The sequence below is a fragment of the Sitophilus oryzae genome, unplaced genomic scaffold (genome assembly GCF_002938485.1).
Source record: "Sitophilus oryzae breed Bouriz unplaced genomic scaffold, Soryzae_2.0 scaffold_1297_pilon_pilon, whole genome shotgun sequence".
Classification (NCBI taxonomy): domain Eukaryota; kingdom Metazoa; phylum Arthropoda; class Insecta; order Coleoptera; family Curculionidae; genus Sitophilus; species Sitophilus oryzae.
The window spans coordinates 13,467,362-13,491,299 of record NW_022145945.1 but is presented as its reverse complement, the minus strand read 5'-3'; the positions used below and the strand labels follow the sequence as shown (position 1 = coordinate 13,491,299).

The window sequence follows — 23,938 nt, the reverse complement described above, 5'->3', positions numbered from 1 at the left end:
TTTGATATTAATAATTTGACATTATTTTCATTAAAAATCTCAATTTTTTATCCCTTTTACTTTGAATAACCATCCCTTGCTTTCTGACTGATGAACTGCACTACCATTGAACTAAAATTAATCAGTACCGAAAAACCCGAAAAAAAACATGCACCTAGATGATAAAATTATTTTTAAACTCCTTGCCTTTTTAACATATTCTAGAGGGTGTTCTAATCTTTCACCAAATTAACAACATTTTGTTTTCCATCGTAGAATTGAGAGATGTATATTCTTCAAAAGCGAATATTTCCAACAAAAATAAAGCTATTAAGATGAACTAAAAAACAAATTATCCAGAAACGATGTACCTAGATAATAAAATAGTTTTTAAATTCCTTGCTGTCTTAACATATTCCATAAGGTGCTTCAAACTTTCGAGTATTAAAAAAATGATTTTATTTCAAACAATTTCTTTTTCAGTTAAAAATGGTAGATATATGTGAATATGTGTTAAACCTCTTAAATACCTTCCCGATTACGATTCAAATACAATTGTGATCGATGAGATTTAATCTCGATCATCTCCGATATTTCTCACATTTTAGGAAGTGACGCAATGGGCAATTGTCACGTGTAAAAACATCAATTGTCACGTGTAAAAAATCTGATGAGGCTATATATTTACCGAAAATATCAGAATTACGGCAGTTCGCAAAAAACTCTCGGTTTGAACGCTTTTCGTTGGTGTTTTCTCCCTTCCCCTCGCGTTGTTGGTGGCCAATAATAATTGCCAAGCCATCTGCGATCCTTCGCTCGCTAGTTTGGCCAAGTCGAATAGGTTCGCGCGCGGCGCGCTTTTATTCTCAGTCCGTCTCTGAATTGGATAGCAACGTTACGTTTCTGTCGCGCGCTCTGTGATTTCTGTGATACACGATTATTTGATTACTTTCGAGCCCTAAAGAAAAATCGACAAAATGGTTAAAAAGAGCGACAGTTCCGCTGCTTTACACAAGCCTTATAAGGTAGGATCAATTTTTTAGTTGATTTTTAGGAAAAAAACTGCAAGCGACATTTTTATGAAAACAGTTTTTCGTGTTCTTTCAAAATGAAAAAAAAATAATAACTGATCGTTATTTTAGTTATAGAATTTAAAACAAAAAAAATATTATTCTCTGTTATTTCTACAGAATTTTAAAATACCAGTTCAATGTTCACAATAACTTTAATGCCTCATTAGCAAGTCGTTTTTTGGTTTACTTTCATTAAAAATATAAAAAGATAAACTTTATTAGCAGACCTAGAACATTATTTTTAGTTTTATTCACAAACCGCAATTAAAAACCCACGAACCCAAACCACTATCTCAACTTTCATTTATAAAAACAGTACCTATATCAAGTTACCAAAAAAAAATCGCCTACATTTTTTTATTTATTATCTTCTAGATATTACAGAAATCATTTGTTTCCCACAAATTTTAAATCAAATCTGACGTAACATTACATCATCGCATTATCACAATATTATCAAAACTATACGGGGAGATTCAAAACTGGAGTTTATTTTCTTACCCTCACTGTATAATTTTCGAAAATTCTACGAAAGCCGACTATTATTAGAGAACTTACGGAATTTTAACGGTCTCTCTCGCTCTCGAGCTGGAGGATTATATGGTTGTATTGGTGCTGGTGACGTCATCCCCAGTGGAAAAGTACTGGGCGAAGATTTTTTTATTGCAGACGTTTAGCAGACGAAAGCTCCGCACAGTGGCGTGCCGCGCAGTACCGAATTTGTTGAAATTTTGATTTTTCTAGTATATTTCGTTTAAGTATCAATATCTTTATTAATATCACATTCTGTGCAGATTTAAAATCATTTACAGTCAATATTACCGACATTTTATTCACTAAAAACATCAGATATTAGTAATTTTACCTTATACTGACGTGGATTGGCCTAATTTAAGCACAAACATTTAACAAAACTTTGTAAGCACAAAAATAAAGAAAATATAAGTATTCGCAACATCCTAAGTCAGCAGCTATCATAGATAAGAGAAAATAACCATCTATTAAGATAGATATAAAACTTAATAGTAAAACAGTCAAACGTGTCAACAGTCAAAATTCATTGGAGGCGTCAAATAGTATCATAATTTTATTTGCATATGATAAAATTTACTGTATATTCCGCAATTTTTTTTCATTAAAACTACTTATTAAAACCGGTATTTTGGTAGATTTTTCTTCTTAAAAATCCACTGTCCGTTAAGCCGAACGGACTGAATAATTTTATTAAAAACACTTTTTTAAAATTATTTTATTATAAAATAATGCTAGGAAATATGTTATCTGTTAAATCCATTTTAAATAAGTATTATGATTTTTGTATCAGTTTTTACATTATCTTATCAACTTTTAATATCCGATATGGTATCATACATATAATCCTAATATTTGACATTGATGGCGCTTATTTATCAACTTTATCACAAAATGGGTTTTATACTTACTTCTAATATTAACAAATATAATAGAGTATTAATATGACAGAATATGTGCTATTTTATAATAATAATAATAATAATAGCTCCCGTATAAAGCGTTTAACGCCTGCGCCTTGGGAGTAGCAAGGTACAGCTTGCCATGCTAAAAAGGATGGTAATGTGGCTAGCACTACGTTTCAACCGCCTATTATTACCTTAGGATTGTGAATCCCAAGTACTCATTCAGAGACGGCTAAAAATTAAAAAAGGATATTTTTTCTCGAATTTTAAACTACATCATTTAAAAATAATTTTTACTCAATATAGAAATAAAGTATAATCTTCCTAAGGCCATCTGACAGTAAACACCATTGAAAAATCAAGACGGGTCACGTCTAGGGCTTGACCTCGCCAAAATTATCATCGGTTGTGATTACCCAACCGTATTTGACGTCGTTTTTTTTTTCGATCGTATGGTTTGGTTTGGTTGGTTGGTTTAAAAACTAATTTTATTTTAAATGAAACCTAAAATGTCTAAAAACGAAATTAATTACTGAAATAGTGCGACGAAAATTCGTACCAAATTATTGCAAAAAGCAGGTAGTGAGCTAAATTGCATTTAAAATTATTATTCCTATTTTATTGCATGCAAGGCCATGCCACGGCATTGTTAATAAGTTTATCGACTAACACCGAACCAATATAGAAAAATATTTTGTTTAATTTAATTCCATTTAAGTTTGTGTACCCAAGTTATATAAAGCTAGCGCTATAGGACGAATGAATCCATCTATTACATTCCAGGACAGATTTAGATATTTATTTTCGTATATCGGAATGCCCCAGAAGGCTTATTTTTGTACAGGGTCGGATTCAAAAACAAAAATTAAGGAACTTTTATTTATACATGCGAGATTTACATTAGATTTTTGAGGTGGCACGGAGACCTTTTGAGGTCCTCTTCTGATTTCTGGATTACAATCAAATAATGAGAGACTAAATACTCCATATAGATCTTCATCAAATGTAAAGGCTTATCACTGCATAATACAAAGAACGGCTCATTTACCAGACTGTCTCTCTAACATAAAATGTGTCCTGTCATTTCTTCTTAAGATTGGCAAGATCTGCACATGGCTTCATGTTCATTAATCCCATCAGATTTATATATGTAGCCTTTCTAACGAAGTGGTACTAAAATGGATTAGTTTAAAGCAACGTAGTCAGTTTTACAGCTAATATTTTCCAACTATTAGTAATGGAGACATGCATCTCTGAAAGATCAAAGAATTACACGAAGAACATTAAAGAAGCTGAACAAACTAGGTAAAGGAAATCAAGTCCTCCTACTCTGGGTGCCCGCCCGCAAAGGGATAGAATGTAATGAAAAAGCAAAAGATCTATCTAGAAAAGGTTCGGATCTCCACTAACTGGACCAGAACCTTTGCTTCCCAAGTGCAAACCAACTTAAAGCAGAACTCAAGAAGCTGGAAAACTCCATCCATAACCTGGAGTGGGAATCCCCCAAAGTCTAAGACACTCGAAGAAATTTCTCAGGACTTACGACCGAGAAAAATCAAGAGATTTTCCTTGATTTAAGTCAGAACAATCTGCGGATTGTAACAGGGTTTTTAACAGGACACTCTGTCTACTGAGAGATCAATATTGGGGCTATCTCTGAGAGACAAAGTACCGAATATCGATGTACGGGAGACAGAACAAAAGCGATGGATGCCATAGAGAAAATAATTACTTTAAAATGGAATTGGGTTTGGCACATTGCAAGGATAAACAATGAACGGTTCGGATGGAAGACATGATGCATTCAGGAACAGTGGCTGTCCCCCAATCAGATAGCTTGACGACTTAAGGCGTATCCACAGTACTGGATGCAAATAGCTCAAGATAGACAGTTATGGAACAAACGAGGGAGGCCTACGTCCAGCAGTGTACTTTAGTGGCTGATTGATGATGATGATGGTGATGACCAGGCGGATGAAACTGCCATTTGAATTTTGGAAACACGGCGGAGTTTCTGCCAGTAGAGGGATAGATGGCGCTGCGTAGAAATTTCATCTAAAGTCCCTAGATATTCATCTAGGGACTTTAATTTCATCATGATTTTATCAAGTCATCCACAGAGTTTAGTTTAATTAACAATTCGTTTGATTCTCTGTGGAGTAATTGGAGTAGTTGGAGTAGTTGAAAAATATAAATATTTATATAAAATGTTGATAATTTAACAGTGATGTGCTTTGTTACCCTATGAATAAACATTGATATGAAGTTGCTTTCGCCAGAAACAATTATAATTAAATAATTTAATAAAAATTTAATTTCTAAGTGAACCGGATCGGTTAGATCAGTAAAATAAATTGAAAAATAAACGTCATTCCATATTTGGCAATGTCTGTCAGTTTCTGTGAAGTGGAAGTGAATTGTGATTTGTTTTTATGGGAATATTTTACGGATTTTTGCGAATTTAGAGTATTTTGGACGATAGGATTGTTAAATTTAAAAGCCAAGTAGTTTCAATATATAAGATTAATTAATCCCTGTGATAATTTTTATGAAATTTCTCATAATCAAAACAAATTCTTTCAACAAAATGGCTGTCTCAGAAATTTGGAAGATCATTAATTTTAAAGTTTTATTTAAGTGTATTTATATCGAATCAAGAATTTGTATAACATATTAAAAGCTTAATTTTAAAGGTTGTGCAGTAATTTATGTAAGTGTACGCTTTTAGATAAATATTAAATATACAAATTTGCAAAGACAAACAAGTAATTTTAAAAAGATCATTTATTTATTTAAACGAGTATAATCATTAATCATTAGGTTGAAAATATATTTGTATTTACTTATTTATATATTTTCTATACCCTTGTATTATTTATAAGCCCTATATGTCCTGTTTTATTTGAAAAAAAAATGCTTCGAGTCATCGAGAATAGATTTAATAACAATTTTGTCCCTTGGCTTTGTGTATTATATAATGTGAATTGTAAGATGTTTCTATTTGAATAGGTCATTAAAGTTGAGATTAAAGTTATACCAAATTATATTCACGGTAACTATATGTCTTTTATATAATGAATTATTTATTTATAATTTATAACCTTTTTTATAATTACTTATAACTGATTGTATAAATTCTGATAACTTTTATATATACTTGTATAGTGTTGAATGTGTTATATGTAATTTTATTAACAATGTTATAAAATAAAATAATCAAGTTACAAATTTTTCGTGTTTTATTCTAATTTCAGGGATAATTTCAACCTAGATTATTAATTTATTTGTATCAAAATACATTATTTTTATTTTGTAAAATGTTTTGTTACAAATAAGTTCATAATCTAGATTGAAATTACCAAATATAAGTAAAAAACTTATGAACTGGCAGTAAAGGTCCATTTATAAAATATGGCGCGAACTTTTAGTTCTGCCAGTAGCCCGCTTGGATCGCGTCGAGCGCGTGTTTCCTGGCTTTAACATAGGAGTTTTCATTTCTTTCAGTTAGTTATTCTATGGTGATGACTCTGTCTACTCAATGCACACCTGAGATTGAGGCTAAGAAACAACGGCGAATGCAAATTCTGTGGGGAAAATCACCAGATCACCTCATCACTGAGTGCGCCCAGACGACAACCATTCGTGCCATAAACTTTGGTACAACTGATAACGGAGATGGAGAACTAACCTATGTAAAACAGTCTCAAATATTGGCTTTTGTCAAAGCCTTGAGGCTGTACGATGAGTTGTAACTCAAGAAAGGGGGATACAATAGATCTGTAAAGTCGCTATGATTAACTTCCTCTCTTACATACAATCTACATCGACATCTACATGAGAACCATCGACATCTACAGCAAAAGATCTCAATTTTTAGAAAAAAATAATTACCTAGTAATAAACTTCGTGAGAAAGGCGACGAGATGTGTGGTACAAAACTTTTGATTTTGTTTTGCCCTACCTTACTAGTTTTTACATGCATTCAAATTTCTGTCAGTCACTGTGAAATACCCTGTATTATTGGTTAAATATGCAAAATTATATAGTTTCTTCCGGTAACATAGTTAAACTTTCCAATAACCTTGATAATTACAACATTCAGTGTCGAATAAAGTTGAAAGACCTGAATTTAAATAGATTTTTGTTCTTAAATCAAGAATATCGTTTTTTCGTCTTGTTTAATAAAAGGAAACATTTAACAATTGTATTTACTTTTTAACCATTTAAGAAGTAATTTTATAATTTCATCACTTATCTATATAATTTGCACAAATATTCATTATTATAATTATAATCGTATCTAGACAATACACCATATGATAAAAAATGATATGACTGATAGAGATCCTTTTAATAAAAAGATTAAGAAAGGAGCATGTCAACAAACTTAAATGAATCGCGATAGGGAATTAATATGACTGACTTAAATTCCAGTTCATTATTGCTGTTCTAATTTTATTTAAGACGTGTAAAAATATAATGTAGGGTAGAGTCAATAATTTGATGGTTGTGTTTTTTACGTTATCAATAAATGTTATTAGTAATTAAAATTATTGAAAAATATATTTCTAAATAATTAATTAAATTTAAAGTGAAATTCAATTATCCTCTATCTAAATGATGTCGATAATTCATATACAGGGTGGTCCGAACTGTATTCCGGAAACTTCGGCGGCATATTCTGTAGATAAAAATAAGCAGAAGAGCTCGTATAAATGTATGTTCTTAAATGCTTAGTTTCGGAGATACAGGATGTAGAAGTTTCATTTTTATTTCGATTTTTTCCAAATAACTTCTGAAGTAACGTCAATATTTGGATGAAAATTGGTGTCTGGGAGTTTTTTGAGATGAGAAATTTGATTTTGATGCTATAAAAATGTAAATATTGATTAGATTTGTTTATTTGATATAAAGCTATAAAAATATAAATATTGATTAGATTTGTTTATTTATTATTGATCTATTTTAATACTGGACCTGCAAATCTTCAATTGAGCTGCCTAACGAGTCCATTAATAAAGTACTTTTCAATATTAAACTCCATTGAAAAGAAAAATAGATACATTAAAAATGCATAAAAAAATAAATTTTATAATAAAGGTATTGAAATTTAGAAAACGTCAACATTTGGCATTTCCAGTATTTTACCAAACTGTTCCGTATCAAACCCATTTAGGAACCGCTCTTTACCGTAGTTTATCAGTCTGGTTCGCATGGTTTTGCAACAGAATACAGCCTAAATTGTATTTTCTGTCGACTTTTGTATGTCGTCTGTCGACGAAATCCTACCTAACTTATTGAACAGAATTTAAACAATTAAAAAAAATTAAACTAATTAACACTTGCTATGAGATAACCTGAAGACGGTCCTGTCCACAGACAGGTATAAATAAACTTAATTGAAATAGACGAATGCTAGTCACCGGTGCTAATTTGCATGTAACCAGCCTTAAATCACGTGATCCGATCAAGAAACTAGGAAAAAACGCTCGCCGTTTAGCACAGGGCAGCGACATTAGAATTTAAATGTACAGGACTGTAATAAATGATTTTGTAACAGGGATTTCTCTAAAATCTATTTTTTGTATTGTAATAATTCTTAAATAATTTAATACGTCTATTATATTATACTATTTATTTAATAATTTCTTTATTTTTCTTACTACATTGGGCTAGGTAATGTATTCGAATATTTCGCCGTTTTTCATGCATGATTAACTGACGTTTTTCAATGACTGAATCGCAATTATATGTAAATTAAGTTGTTCGATACGCCTAATGGAGACAATTGAAAATGAATGTCTTTTGTATCTACATAGTTCCAAAAAGTCTATTTTTAGAATAAGGTAATTCCGGGTGAGTTGACCCACCGGGAGAGATGCCCTAGTATTCGTATTTCTGCTTCTTACTAACAGGTGGCGCCCCCACGCTACCTCCGCGTCCATTATGGTTAGTAGATCATAATGTTGTGTCACGTTCATTTCGCCGGCTGCCTGTTTTGAATTCTTACGCTATTTAAGGTAGGTTTCAACAGAAATCACTCGTGATATATAAAATGCATGCGTTATTAAGTGTGTCAAATGTAGTTTACTAGGTTTAAGTCCTGTCTGTGTTGATATATCAGGCGAACAGTGTCTGTAGTGACGTCTGAACCACAGCCACTTGTTGTTTGCGAACGATATCAAATATGGCGGCTGGGGCATCTATACCCTACCAAAAGGATAGAAGCCCCGAGGCGTCTCTACCGGATAAAAGGAGAGTTGCACCGGGGCATCTATCCCACCTATTTATTAAAGTAAAATTAACATTAATTTTTGCAGTTTTAGTCATGCCGACAAAATATAAAAGTAAGATCGACGGCCCTCAAAGACGACAATGGACACAAGAAAGCTTAGTTGAAGCTCTTAGAAGTATAAAAGCTGGCGAGATGGGTATCAATGCAGCTGCCCGTCACTATGGCATTCCTTCAAGAACTCTTCGAAGGCGAAGACAAACCGGTATTGTTCATGCTATTCCCCTTGGTCCACAGGGAATATTAGGCACTGAAAATGAGAAAAGGTTGGTTACCCATATTCAGAAACTCGAAAAGGTTGGATTTGCTCCTGATCGCGACACGATCCGAAGTTTGGCATACCAGTTCGCCGAGAAAATAGGAATTCGCCACAAATTCAATAGAGAGACACAAATGGCTGGTTATGATTGGCTAGAATCTTTTCTGTGCAGAAATAAAGAGTTGAGCATTAGAAAATCTCAAGGTTTGTCACTTGCTAGAAGTGAGGGTATGAATAGAAATGAAGCAAAAAAGTTTTTTGACATTTTAACTACTGTCTTCACCGAATTTAACATGTTTGAAAAGCCCGGAAACATATTCAACATGGATGAGACCGGATATCAGATAAATAATGAGGCTGGTACCGTTATCGCAACCAAAGGTGCCAAAGACGTGCATACTATAATCTCTAGTGAAAGGGGAGAGAATGTATCAATCATTGCTTGTTGTAGCGCGGAGGGAACCTTTCTTCCACCAGTAGTAATTTATAAAGGAGTAAGGGAGAAAAAGGAATTTGGTGATGGCCTTCCTTCTGGATCAAAAGTTTTTATGAACCAAAAATCTTCATACATAACGTCTGTACTCTTTTTGAGATGGCTTAAAGAACATTTTGTACCAAAAAAACCGCCAGGAAGAACAGTTTTGATTCTTGATGGACACTCGTCGCATAGAAATTCCCTTGATATGATAGATTACGCAGAAGAGAACGAGATTACATTAATCTGTCTACCTAGTCATACTACCCAAGCGTTGCAGCCCTTAGATCGCTCATTTTTCAAATCCTTAAAACACAACCTAAAGCGTGAATCTAGGCAATGGATCTTGAATCATCCCAGCAGACGAATTACTCGACTTCAGTCAGGCGAAATTATTGGAAAGGCATTTGGAAAATCAGCTTCGGTGGAAATTGGACTTTCAGGGTTCAGGGCGACTGGTATTTTTCCCCTAAACCCAGAAGCTATTCCGGATCATTTTTATAACATTTCGGACGAAATGGTTGTATCAGATGATAATAAAAATTCTTCTACAATAATATCAAACTTACCAAGTACATCGAGTAGTCACGCTCAGTTACCAGGGCCTTCAAAACGATCCGCGTTGGAAATACCCGGAACATCAAGACCATCAGAATCGCCGGAGCCTCGACAGTCCCGTTCCAAATCTCCAGAATTAAAAATCAGTACATCGTCAGAATCACAGGAAGGAACAAGTAAAGAAACTCCGTCGAAATTTTTATTAGATATTAGTCCAATTCCTGTAGTATCTTCTAAACAAACCAAAAAAAGAAAACAATCCGCTGAGATTTTGAAGCCTCGAAATGAAAAACAATTTTTGACAGGACACACAAATGATAAGAAACCCAAGGGCAGCACAAAGAAACGTAGTCGCGGAAGCAGCTGCTCATCGTCCTCCTCTGATGATGTTCCTTTGGCTAGTCTTTTTCCACAGAAAAAACAACCAATAAAGAAAAAACGTTCCGATAGCAATTACGAGCAATGTATTGAATGTTTGGAACCTTATTTTCAAACCAAAGAAAAAGTTGACTGGGTACAGTGCGTAAATTGCTTTCAGTGGATGCACGAAACATGCACAATGTACATTCCTAAGTGCAATATTTGTGGGAGGGATGATAAACGGAAAGAAAAGGCTAAAACTGCAATGAAACAATTACAACGTGATTTCTAGATTTTTTCATAGTTGGCAGTCAATAGTACCCCTATTGACAAGTAAGATTAAGAATGTTATGCTGGAGAGATTTCCAGAAGAGTTTTTATTTTTTGACTCAGAGTTGTGAATTTAGTTTTATTTTTTTGATTGAGTGTTGTTAATTTAGTTCCCATGTTTTGTTTTAAGAATGATTAAGTTTTATTTTTTGTTCGAGAACTAAGAAACTAGTTTATGTTGCATTTTTCTGCAACTCGTTTTTCCAAAAAATACCGATATTTGTCTTTTTCCTAGTATTTTTAATAAAAACACTTTTAACGGTTATTTATTTATTTATTTAGTTGTTATTCGCATAAATATCACTACACTATAGATTTTTTTTAAAATTATATCAATTAAGAATGGTAATTTGACATCAAATATTCAATATTCAATATCTTTAGCACTGGGGCATCAATCCCATTTTCATAGGGCATCTCACCCGCATGATCGGGAGAGATGGCCAAAAACACTATTTTACTTAAGTGTCGTTTGGACGTTTTGTTATTTAAATTTGTGGATTCTATATGGCATATGTCTTTCCAGACATACTCAAGTATACATTACCAATTTTGAAAAAAATACTATCATAAATCTCACTTTCCTAAAAAATTATTCCCTTAGCTGGTGCAACTCTCCCGGAATTACCTTACCTGCAGTTGAATCGAAGTGTATATGGTAACCATGAGGCAATGCATTGTAGGTAGAAAGTTTTATTTTTGGAGCTGAAAAAAATACGTATACTCTCTAATAATTCAAATTTGATTTGGAACCTCTAGATAATAAAAATGTCTTAAAGAAAACGATAGTGCATATATTTTTGATGGTATACACAGAGATATTCAATAAAAGAAGAGGGAACTCTAGACACAGATTAACTTACAGATGTGTCACTTACTTCATCCTTTAACGTTTAATAGGACTATGGTGTTGTCAAACTTTGTTTTTTTTTCTCGAATGCATTGTTGCCTTTTGTAAAAAATGTATTCCTAATTGAAGTAGTACTTAATCTGTGACACAGCTTTTTTGAAACATGCGCTTTGTATTCGGTCCCTTTAAATAGGATATTTAAAGGTGCCGAATGCATCCCCTTTTTTTATTTAGTTTCTCCATCTTACCGATAAATCTATGTTAATCTGTGCTCTAGAGTTTCTGATGTAATTTAATATGGGTGATGCAAAACATAATGTGGATCAAGCGTGTTTTGTAACGCAGATTTTTTAAACATATTTATCTTTTAAAAATATAAATGATCCTTAGGAAAATTTTCCAAATACTCATTTTTATTTTATTTATCAGGGATAAAATTTACTATCAAAGTATCGTATTCGGTGTAATTCAAAAGGCCTCAGAATAGTAGACTAGTCTAGTAACTTAGTTTTAGATAAAAAAGATAAATATCATAATATTAAGTAATGTGTAAAAAAAACGTTACTTTTTCTATATTAATGATTCATATTATTACTCGTGTGAAGTTGGCACCCTTTTTTCAAAAAATGAACTGGAATTTGAGAGTTCTGGATAGATTTACAATAGTTCTATAGTTCTTGATAAGTTAGAAAAATAGTTCTGGTTAATTTCGGGAGATATGACATGGGGGTGCCAACTTCACGTAGCACCCTTTTTTTATTCTGGAACAGTTCTGATAGTGGAAATATATTCTAGAACAAGAGTTCTATAGTTCCTGACTATTGATCAAAATAGTTCTATTGTATTAACCAAGTTATGAACAAAAATAAAACGGCAGCCTGCGCAGTTTAAATCGATTTTCTAGGTAAAAAAATGATTTAAAAAATAGTTCTGAATAGAGTTCTGAATAGCACCCCAAAAGTTCTATAAGATGTACTATTTGATTTTTAAAAAATACCAATAATTAAAAATTTCATTGATGCACGACTCTATAGATAGACATAAAAATGGACTTTACGAAGGAAATGCAATGTTGAAAAACAGTTCTGGTTAGAGTTCTGAATAGCACCCCAAAAGTTCTATAAGATGTACTATTTGAATTTTTAAAAATACCAATAATTAAACATTTCATTGATGTACGACTCTATAGATAGACATAAAAATCGACTTTACGAAGGAAATGCAATGTTGAAAAACAGTTCTGGTTAGAGTTCTGAATAGCACCCCAAAAGTTCTATAAGATGTACTATTTGATTTTTTTAAAAATACCAATAATTAAAAATTTCATTGATGCACGACTCTATAGATAGACATAAAAATCGACTTTACGAAGGAAATGCAATGTTGAAAAACAGTTCTGATTAGAGTTCTGAATAGCACCCCAAAAGTTCTATAAGATGTACTATTTGATTTTTTAAAAATACCAATAATTAAAAATTTCATTGATCCACGACTCTATAGATAGACATAAAAATCGACTTTACGAAGGAAATGCAATGTTGAAAAACAGTTCTGGTTAGAGTTCTGAATAGCACCCCAAAAGTTCTATAAGATGTACTATTTGATTTTTTAAAAATACCAATAATTAAAAATTTCATTGATGCTCGACTCTATAGATAGACATAAAAATCGACTTTACGAAGGAAATGCAATGTTGAAAAACAGTTCTGGTTAGAGTTCTGAATAGCACCCCAAAAGTTCTATAAGATGTACTATTTGATTTTTTAAAAATACCAATAATAAAAAATATCATTGATGCACGACTCTATAGATAGACATAAATGTCGACTTTACGAAGGAAATGCAAAGTTGAAAAACAGTTCTGGTTAGAGTTCTGAATAGCACCCCAAAAGTTCTATAAGATGTACTATTTGAATTTTTAAAAATACCAATAATTAAAAATTTCATTGATCCACGACTCTATAGATAGACATAAAAATCGACTTTACGAAGGAAATGCAATGTTGAAAAACAGTTCTGGTTAGAGTTCTGAATAGCACCCCAAAAGTTCTATAAGATGCACTATTTGATTTTTTAAAAATACCAATAATTAAACATTTCATTGATGTACGACTCTATAGATAGACATAAAAATCGACTTTACGAAGAAAATGCAATGTTGAAAAACAGTTCTGGTTAGAGTTCTGGATAGCACCCCAAAAGTTCTATAAGATGTACTATTTGATTTTTTAAAAATACCAATAATTAAAAATTTCATTGATCCACGACTCTATAGATTGACATAAAAATCGAGTTTACGAAGGAAATGCAATGTTGAAAAACAGTTCTGGTTAGAGTTCTGAATAGCACCCCAAAAGTTCTATAAGATGTACTATTTGAATTTTTAAAAATACCAATAATTAAACATTTCATTGATGTACGACTCTATAGATAGACATAAAAATCGACTTTACGAAGAAAATGCAATGTTGAAAAAGAGTTCTGGTTAGAGTTCTGGATAGCACCCCAAAAGTTCTATAAGACGTACTATTTGATTTTTTAAAAATACCAATAATTAAAAATTTCATTGATGCACGACTCTATAGATAGACATAAAAATCGACTTTACGAAGGAAATGCAATGTTGAAAAACAGTTCTGGTTAGAGTTCTGAATAGCACCCCAAAAGTTCTATAAGATGTACTATTTGATTTTTTAAAAATACCAATAATTAAAAATTTCATTGATGCACGACTCTATAGATAGACATAAAATCGACTTTACGAAGGAAATGCAATGTTGAAAAACAGTTCTGGTTAGAGTTCTGAATAGCACTCAAAAAGTTCTATAAGATGTACTATTTGATTTTTAAAAAATACCAATAATAAAAATATCATTGATGCACGACTCTATAGATAGACATAAATGTCGACTTTACGAAGGAAATGCAATGTTGAAAAACAGTTCTGGTTAGAGTTCTGAATAGCACCCCAAAAAAGTTCTATAAGATGTACTATTTGATTTTTAAAATACCAATAATAAAAAATATCATTGATGCCCGACTCTATAGATAGACATAAAAATCGACTTTACGAAGGAAATGCAAAAAACAGTTCTGGTTAGAGTTCTGAATAGCACCCCAAAAGTTCTATAAGATGTACTATTTGATTTTTTAAAAATACCAATAATTAAAAATTTCATTGATGCTCGACTCTATAGATAGACATAAAAATCGACTTTACGAAGGAAATGCAATGTTGAAAAACAGTTCTGAATAGCACCCCAAAAGTTCTATAAGATGTACTATTTGATTTTTTAAAAATACCAATAATTAAAAATTTCATTGATGCTCGACTCTATAGATAGACATAAAAATCGACTTTACGAAGGAAATGCAATGTTGAAAAACAGTTCTGAATAGCACCCCAAAAGTTCTATAAGATGTACTATTTGATTTTTTAAAAATACCTATAATAAAAAATATCATTGATGCACGACTCTATAGATAGACATAAATGTCGACTTTACGAAGGAAATGCAAAGTTGAAAAACAGTTCTGGTTAGAGTTCTGAATAGCACCCCAAAAGTTCTATAAGATGCACTATTTGAATTTTTAAAAATACCAATAATTAAAAATTTCATTGATCCACGACTCTATAGATAGACATAAAAATCGACTTTACGAAGAAAATGCAATGTTGAAAAACAGTTCTGGTTAGAGTTCTGAATAGCACCCCAAAAGTTCTATAAGATGTACTATTTGAATTTTTAAAAATACCAATAATAAAAAATTTCATTGATGCACGACTCTATAGATAGACATAAATGTCGACTTTACGAAGGAAATGCAAAGTTGAAAAACAGTTCTGGTTAGAATTCTGTGAGATTCTTTGATATTTATATGAAAAACAAGAGAATACAAATAGTACGAATGCAAAGTTACATGTATTTATTAGCTTCAAATTTATATAAAATATAATTTAATCTCAAAAGGGGCAAAATAATTAAATCACAAATTTAACCTTACAAAAATACCTACGTTCTTACAAAGAACGCTTTGTATAATACCTTTCTATACTTTATATTCTATTTATAACGACTCAATAATTTTTAAAGCCATGGTATTTTTTAGACGCAGCCTTTCTGTAATAAATTCTCTGGCTTTGTTTTTATTAGGACGAATCGGCCACTTCTTGAACAACTCGCCCTTGTATTTTGTTTGGGTGTCGAGTTACACATACACCAAATAACGATATCCAGTGTGACAAAACTAACGTAACTATTACGGAGGAAAAAATTAATATATCATGTTACATAAATATTCATTTAATCAGTTTTATTGCCACGTAATTTAGAATCAATCAGAGCCAACCAAATTTTCGATATAGTAAGTAAGTTTTATAGATGCAAAGTAATTCCATCTTTTTATAAAATTTCTGTTATTAAAATCTCTAGTCTGACTATTACTTTGCTATTACTCAATATTATTTTTTGCTCTTAAAGTCAACCTCTATGAGACCTATTTTGAGAAAAAAGAAAAATGCATTCTTCATAAAAATATTGGCTTGTTCTAAAACGGTTAATTCTGTTTATACTTTTGCTAATTTCCATACCGTTTTAAAGAAATTTAAAGAAAACATGAAAATATGGTTGAAAAATCCTAAAAATCGAAACGCGTTTCTGTGGTAATATAATTTCATCTTCATTCTTTGATTGTTATTCATAGAATTTTAATTAAAGCCATATTTTTTGCTGTTTTGAAATGTTAAAGAAGCACAAATCTTTTTTAGTACAATACTACGAAAAGTGTGATATTTTAAAAGAGCAAAAAATATGACGTTAATTAAAATTTATAATAACCATCTATCAAAGAATTTAGTCGAAGTTATAGTATTTATCATAGAAATGCCTTTTGATTTTTAGGACTTAGATCAAATTAAATAATACTTCCATGTTTTTTTTTATTTTTTCTAAAGCGGTATGGAAATTTGGAAAAGTATGAACGGGATTAACCATTTAAGAACAAGTAAAACTCTTTATGAAAAATGCATTTTCCTCAAATCCGGGGACATACTGCATAACGCCGGGAGTCAATGAAATTTTTAAATATTAATATTTAAAAAAAATCATTTGGCACAACTTATAGAACTTTTAGGGTGCTATTCAGAACTCTAGCCAGAATTGTTTTTCAACATTGCATTTCCTTCGTAAAGTAGATTTTTATGTCTATCTATAGGGTCGGGCATCAATGAAATTTTTAATTACGGGTATTTTAAAAAAATCAAATAGTACATCTTATAGAACTTTGGGGTGCTATTCAGAACTCTAACCAGAACTGTTTTTCAACATTGCATTTCCTTCGTAGAGTCGATTTTTATGTCTATCTATAGAGTCGGGCATCAATGAAATTTTTAATTACGGGTATTTTTAAAAAATTAAATAGTACATCTTATAGAACTTTTGGGGTGCTATTCAGAACTCTAACCAGAACTGTTTTTCAACATTGCATTGTTGAAAAAAAAACAAGAGTTGCAGGGGCAGTGATTAGAATTAAACACGAGAAAATAGAGTAAAACTTAAATTTATTTTAAACTAGTGAAAAGATACAGTTCCTCTTATAAATGCTAGACAACAACTAACTACTTTCTAACACACGCATCTGGCGAAACCCTTAAAGCCATTGCCAAGAGGCCATAAAACTTTTTCCCAGAAGAAATTAAGATAAGGTCCGCCGACCGAGTGCAAAAGGATCATTTATTGGTTCCTTTTTAAAATGTAAAATATGCATCTTTAAATATTGAATTTCTAACATGCATTTCCTTCGTAGAGTCGATTTTTATGTCTATCTATAGAGTCGGGCATCAATGAAATTTTTAATTACGGGTATTTTAAAAAAATCAAATATCTTATAGAACTTTTGGGGTGCTATCCAGAACTCTAACCAGAACTGTTTTTCAACATTGCATTTCCTTCGTAAAGTCGATTTTTATGTCTATCTATAGAGTCGTGGATCAATGAAATTTTTAATTATTGGTATTTTTAAAAAATCAAATAGTACATCTTATAGAACTTTTGGGGTGCTATTCAGAACTCTAGCCAGAACTGTTTTTTGCATTTCCTTCGTAAAGTCGATTTTTATGTCTATCTATAGAGTCGGGCATCAATGAAATTTTTAATTATTGGTATTTTTAAAAAATGAAATGGTACATTTTATAGAACTTTTGGGGTGCTATTCAGAACTCTAACCAGAACTGTTTTTCAACATTGCATTTTCTTCGTAAAGTCGATTTTTATGTCTATCTATAGAGTCGTGGATCAATGAAATGTTTAATTATTGGTATTTTTAAAAAATCAAATAGTACATCTTATAGAACTTTTGGGGTGCTATCCAGAACTCTAACCAGAACTGTTTTTCAACATTGCATTTCCTTCGTAAAGTCGATTTTATGTCTATCTATAGAATCGTGCATCAATGAAATTTTTAATTATTGGTATTTTTAAAATTCAAATAGTACATCTTAAGAACTTTTGGGGTGCTATCCAGAACTCTAACCAGAACTGTTTTTCAACATTGCATTTCCTTCGTAAAGTCGATTTTTATGTCTATCTATAGAGTCGTGGATCAATGAAATTTTTAATTATTGGTATTTTTAGAAAATCAAATAGTACATCTTATAGAACTTTTGGGGTGCTATCCAGAACTCTAACCAGAACTGTTTTTCAACATTGCATTTCCTTCGTAAAGTCGATTTTTATGTCTATCTATAGAGTCGTGGATCAATGAAATTTTTAATTATTGGTATTTTTAGAAAATCAAATAGTACATCTTATAGAACTTTTGGGGTGCTATCCAGAACTCTAACCAGAACTGTTTTTCAACATTGCATTTCCTTCGTAAAGTCGATTTTTATGTCTATCTATAGAGTCGGGCATCAATGAAATTTTTAATTATTGGTATTTTTAAAAAATCAAATAGTATCTCTTATAGAACTTTTGGGTGCTATTCAGAACTCTAGCCGGAACTGTTTTTCAACATTGCGTTTCTTTCGTAAAGTCGATTTTTATGTCTATCTATAGAGTCGTGCATCAATGAAATTTTTAAATATTGGTATTTTTAGAAAATTAAATAGTACATCTTATAGAACTTTTGGGGTGGTATTCAGAACTCTAACCAGAACTGTTTTTCAACATTGCGATTCCTTCGTAAAGTCGATTTTTATGTCTATCTATAGAGTCGGGCATCAATGAAATTTTTAATTATTGGTATTTTTAAAAAATCAAATAGTACATCTTATAGAACTTTTGGGGTGCTATTCAGAACTGCTTTTCAACATTGCATTTCCTTCGTAAAGTCGATTTTTATATCTATCTATAGAGTCGTGCATCAATGAAATTTTTAATTATTGGTATTTTTAAAAATTCAAATAGTACATCTTATAGAACTTTTGGGGTGCTATTCAGAACTCTAACCAGAACTGTTTTTCAACATTGCATTTCCTTCCTAAAGTCGATTTTTATGTCTATCTATAGAGTCGTGCATCAATGAAATTTTTAATTATTGGTATTTTTAAAAATTCAAATAGTACATCTTATAGAACTTTTGGGGTGCTATTCAGAACTCTATTCAGAACTATTTTTTAAAGCATTTTTACCTAGAAAATCGATTTAAACTGCGCAGGCTGCCGTTTTATTTTTGTTCATAACTTGGTTAATACAATAGAACTATTTTGATCAATAGTCAGGAACTATAGAACTCTTGTTCTAGAATATATTTCCACTATCAGAACTGTTCCAGAATAAAAAAAGGGTGCTACGTGAAGTTGGCACCCCCATGTCATATCTCCCGAAATTAACCAGAACTATTTTTCTAACTTATCAAGAACTATAGAACTATTGTAAATCTATCCAGAACTCTCAAATTCCAGTTCATTTTTTGAAAAAAGGGTGCCAACTTCACACGAGTCATATTATTTAACCTTTATATCCTGCAGCTACAGCGCAGCGTTAGCGGTGCCATTGACTAGTAAAAAAAGCATACTTTTGTTTATTAATAGGATTTCGGCAGACGGATATATACAGGGTGATTCAATATTTGTGTAATGGATATTCCTCTAACCAGTATTGCTATTTTTAACAAGAGTAATATTTCATTTCTTTTTGTAAATAGTACCTGTATTAAAGCATAATATTTTTTTAAATTTTAATACCTACTTTCTTGATCTATCTCTAACAGGTTTTAATTAATAAAATTGGTATTTAGAAAATTAATAAAAATATGATATTATCAAAAAAAACGGCGTCAGCGATGGCTATGAAAGATTGCGACAATCGATCGTTATACAGTATGATAGTAATTATAATTTAAAACAAACGTTTTATACAGGGTGAGTCTTAATTAAGTGCAAATATTTTAGGTGTAGTACATTTCGACCCCAGAAACGTTTTTCAGGTTTTTTCGCAAAAAGAATTGTTTTAAAGAAATTTTGGAATTTTAAGTTAAAAGACAGAATTTGTTGATAATATGGCAACATAGGTTGTAGATAAATATACAAGAAAGAAAATCAAGAAAATATCCAGTGGTTCTCAAAATTTAGGCAAAAATATTTTTATTTTTATTCATTTTTAAAGTAAAATAATTCGGTTAAATTGGACTTGAAAAACGGCAAAGAGAAAATATGGTTTTATCGAGATCTACCAGCCCTGAAAATGTTTTCACCAATTTTAGACTTACCCTGTATAATTAATATTTACAAGAATTTGTTATATAAATGTTATTGCCAATTTAAGAAAATTTTCTGCAAGGCAATAATTTCATCATATTATTAGTGTAAAATAATTAACTTAATTATTATTTTATGTATTTATTCAAGAACTGTTTAGAATAATTATTTTTTTCCTTTAAAAACTGTCTGTTACATTTTAAGTGTGGTTTGGTTTGTAAAAGTAGCATGAAGTAGCATAAAGAATATATTTTTTTTTCATTAAGTTAACCATATAAAAAAATTGACAGTTTAGATATAAAATTATATTATATTATATAGGTTGTTTGACCATTAATCATTTTTAACAATTTTAATCGTTCGTTGTAAAGCATACCAAATCCTGGTAAATACCTTATGGTTAGGCCTTTTATAAAATAGCAAAATTGGAATATTCAAAATTGTTTTGATTACTAGGGCATGTGAAAAAGTAAAATTTATATGCAAAAATAATTTCTTAAAAAACGTATAGATTTACATAGTTTCATTTAAGAATAGTTTTAAAAAATGTAGTGTTAGAAATATCAATTTCAAGGTATTACTTATCATTGACAGTGGATCACCCTGTATACAAAACAAATTCGGACCATAAAAAATAAACCGCTTATTGAGGCTAGAGTTCAATCGATTCAAGGTCGATTTATTTGAATTCAGTTATACAGAGTGTGTTCTAAAAGTAGTGCAGGTATTTTGACGGGTGTTATACCTAGATCTGGTCAAAAGAAACTGCTTACATTTTGAAAGGAATGATTTGCCTAGAAAATGTATTAGTGACATTTAAAAAATATGTGCAGTATGTTTTCCTAGAACTATAATTTGCAATATCACTGATATACAGGGTGTCGCAATATTCCGTGAACATAGAACTACTACGTATTTTTGGAATCTAAATAAGTTTGGATTATATATAATTGGCCATAATTAACCTCTATACAAAAGTGCGTCGTTTGTCCGTTAAAGGGCATCAAACTTTAAAAAATAAGCACACATTTTAAGATATTTTAAGAATCGATATTCCGATTTGAATGAGATTTGGAATATCTATACTTTGCTAAGCGCTCTAACATTTGACTTTCACAAAAATCCGGAAAACATAGGGGAAGGATGAAAACTACCCCCACCTCTATATAAATTCTTGTCGAAATATTTTCCCATTTCTGTTACAACAGATTTTTTTTTTCGCAAAAATATCCTTGTAGTTTCACCTCGCAGTAGTTTTTTGAGATTTTTTTTCCGAAGTTGACCTACAAAAAATATTTCTTGTCAAATCAAGGATATGTAGACGCATAAAATAAATCTAGTATGTACTGAAATGACTACAACTTTTGATTTTTAAATGGCACCCTCAGTATTTTTACTTTATTCTATAGAAAATATTCTATTGTCATGTATTTGAAATTTCAATCTAGAGTATGTCCCCGGATTGTCTTTACAAGAGGAAAACCTTTTTTATTACTGACATTTTGAGAAAATTAATAAACACCAAAAGTAAAAATTTAGTTAATTATCTAAGCGGAAATCTTTAAAAAAAACTGCCATTTGTAATGGTGATGATAAAGCAAGAATTTCCATTAACATACAAACTGGATAAAATTTTCTCACATTTATGTCAGCATCAGAAAAAACAATCGAGAAACCCCTCGTTATCGAACCTCTACACCCCACAGTTAATCCGTTTGCCAAAAATCAGCTTTAAACGTCAACCAGTTTAAGCAGAATCATGATTACTCAATGGTCATATTTTATGAAACACCCCCTGTATAATTTTTTAAAAAAATCTTAAAAAAACAACAAAATAAAATATACGTGTTTAAGAGTTTTTCCGAAAAACTCACCGGTTTTTAAATAAAAAATACTATAATATTTGAGGGGTGGTTTCACCCCCTTGGAACTGGAATTTCGAAAAACCCCTTCTTATCAAACTATCTAACACCCTAGAATCAACCTGTATGCCAAAATTGAGCTTCTTACGTTGAGTGGTTTGAGCAGGATCGTGATTAATCAGTGAGTCACTTAAGGATTTTATATATTAGCCTTGTATATGAATTTATATTAGTAAAGATGTTCAAAGTGCAAAGTACTTATTACAGAACAAAATGTCGGTAGAAATTTGGAATGAACTAGAAGATAAATTCGGGAAGGCGGAAGTTAGCTTGATCATCAGGAAAACCTTTTTTATTACTGATATTTTGAGAAAATTAATAAACACCAAAAAATATAAATTTAGTTAATTATCTAAGCGGAAACCTTTAGAAAAAACTGCCATTTGTTTATTTTCTATACTGTAATAATACATGATATGTGTTTGTTACAATAATAAACAACTTCTGGTTAAAATTAGATTAATTTTACCACTCTCCAAACAACATTATCGCAAATATTTAAACCGTAAGCAAAAATAAACCATCGATGTACAGAATGGTGTACCGTTAGTACATTCCATTCTAGTTGCAATTGTTTATGGCAGGAAAGGTAATCTGTGGTAATAGTAGTAGACCGTAGATACATAATACTGATACGAATTTATATGGTCCCCCGTGTGTGTACTTAGTAGTGTATATAAATATTTTTGTTCAACAATGTGACATTTTGCGTCTTATTAATTGATAAAAAAGCAGGTTCAGGCAATTTGTTGATACACATAAAGTAATTGTTTATGTTGCTAAAACCTAGACGCCATTGTTGTTTTCGAGTGTTTTTATGCAACATAAAAAAATAAGCTTATCAGCTATTATTGAAATTTGTTCTGCATTTTATGCAATGACCTCCGCAAATATTGCAATAAACCATAATTTTTCTTAGGGCCGTTTTACAGTTGGGAATTATACTTACATGCGGGAAAAGTTGAATTTTTGATAAGGTCCTGCAACTTTTCTTGTACTGTTTCAACTTGCGTGCGATTTTTGGTTATTTTTATATAGTTATTTTCAGATTTGCAATTGCTTAACAAAAACTCGCAGAATTAGTTGACTTATTCAATTGTTTTCTTCACTTCCTGTTTCATCGGAAATGACTATAGTCTGTCCAACGACAAGATCCTTGACAGTGATAGATGTATCTGTCATTTTAATTTCAAAGTAGTTTATTTTATTTTACAAAGAAATGAGTTGGTACAACTGGAACGCATAGCAGGAAATTAATATATTTAAAATTTGACTGATAAGTGATTACTTCAAAATATTGTGAAAAAAAACTATAAAACTGAAAAAATGTAATCGAGTTATTTTATTTAAAAAACGGTATGTGTCAATACAAAACAAACAATAACAAAACACAACATACCAAAAAAATATAAAAAATAACTATTTCTTACTTTCAAGCTTCAAGAAACTTCCCGCATTTATTATTAAATTTTTATCAATTTAACTTATGTACAAATACAAATTTGTAATATTCCACAGGAATAAATAAAACAAACTAGTTTATTAATAATAACACTTACCAAATTTTACCAAATTTACTTTAATCTTAATTTGTTTAAACCAGTACCTTTTGACATTATTTGCTGCAGTACTAAAATTCATTATTTACCTATTGTGTGATGTCGAAATTTTACAGCTACTCCAGTAGTATATGTTTAGTACGATCC

At 31.0% G+C, this 23,938-nt stretch overlaps 1 protein-coding gene across 3 annotated transcripts in view; it reads left to right on the top strand.

The window, feature by feature from the left end:
• LOC115874829 (proton-coupled amino acid transporter-like protein CG1139) overlaps nt 1–23,938 on the top strand; it is a 146,639-nt gene that overhangs the window by 83,558 nt on the left and 39,143 nt on the right. Inside the window, exon 1 of one of the 3 annotated variants that reach the window (XM_030890132.1) lies at nt 693–1,004. The exons of the other annotated variants lie outside the window; for them this stretch is intronic. Within the exon in view, the coding sequence (XP_030745992.1) occupies nt 957–1,004 (48 nt within the window). The 5' untranslated portion in view covers nt 693–956. Of the gene's footprint in view, nt 1–692; nt 1,005–23,938 lie in introns of those variants that run through there. 3 annotated transcript variants of the gene reach the window in all.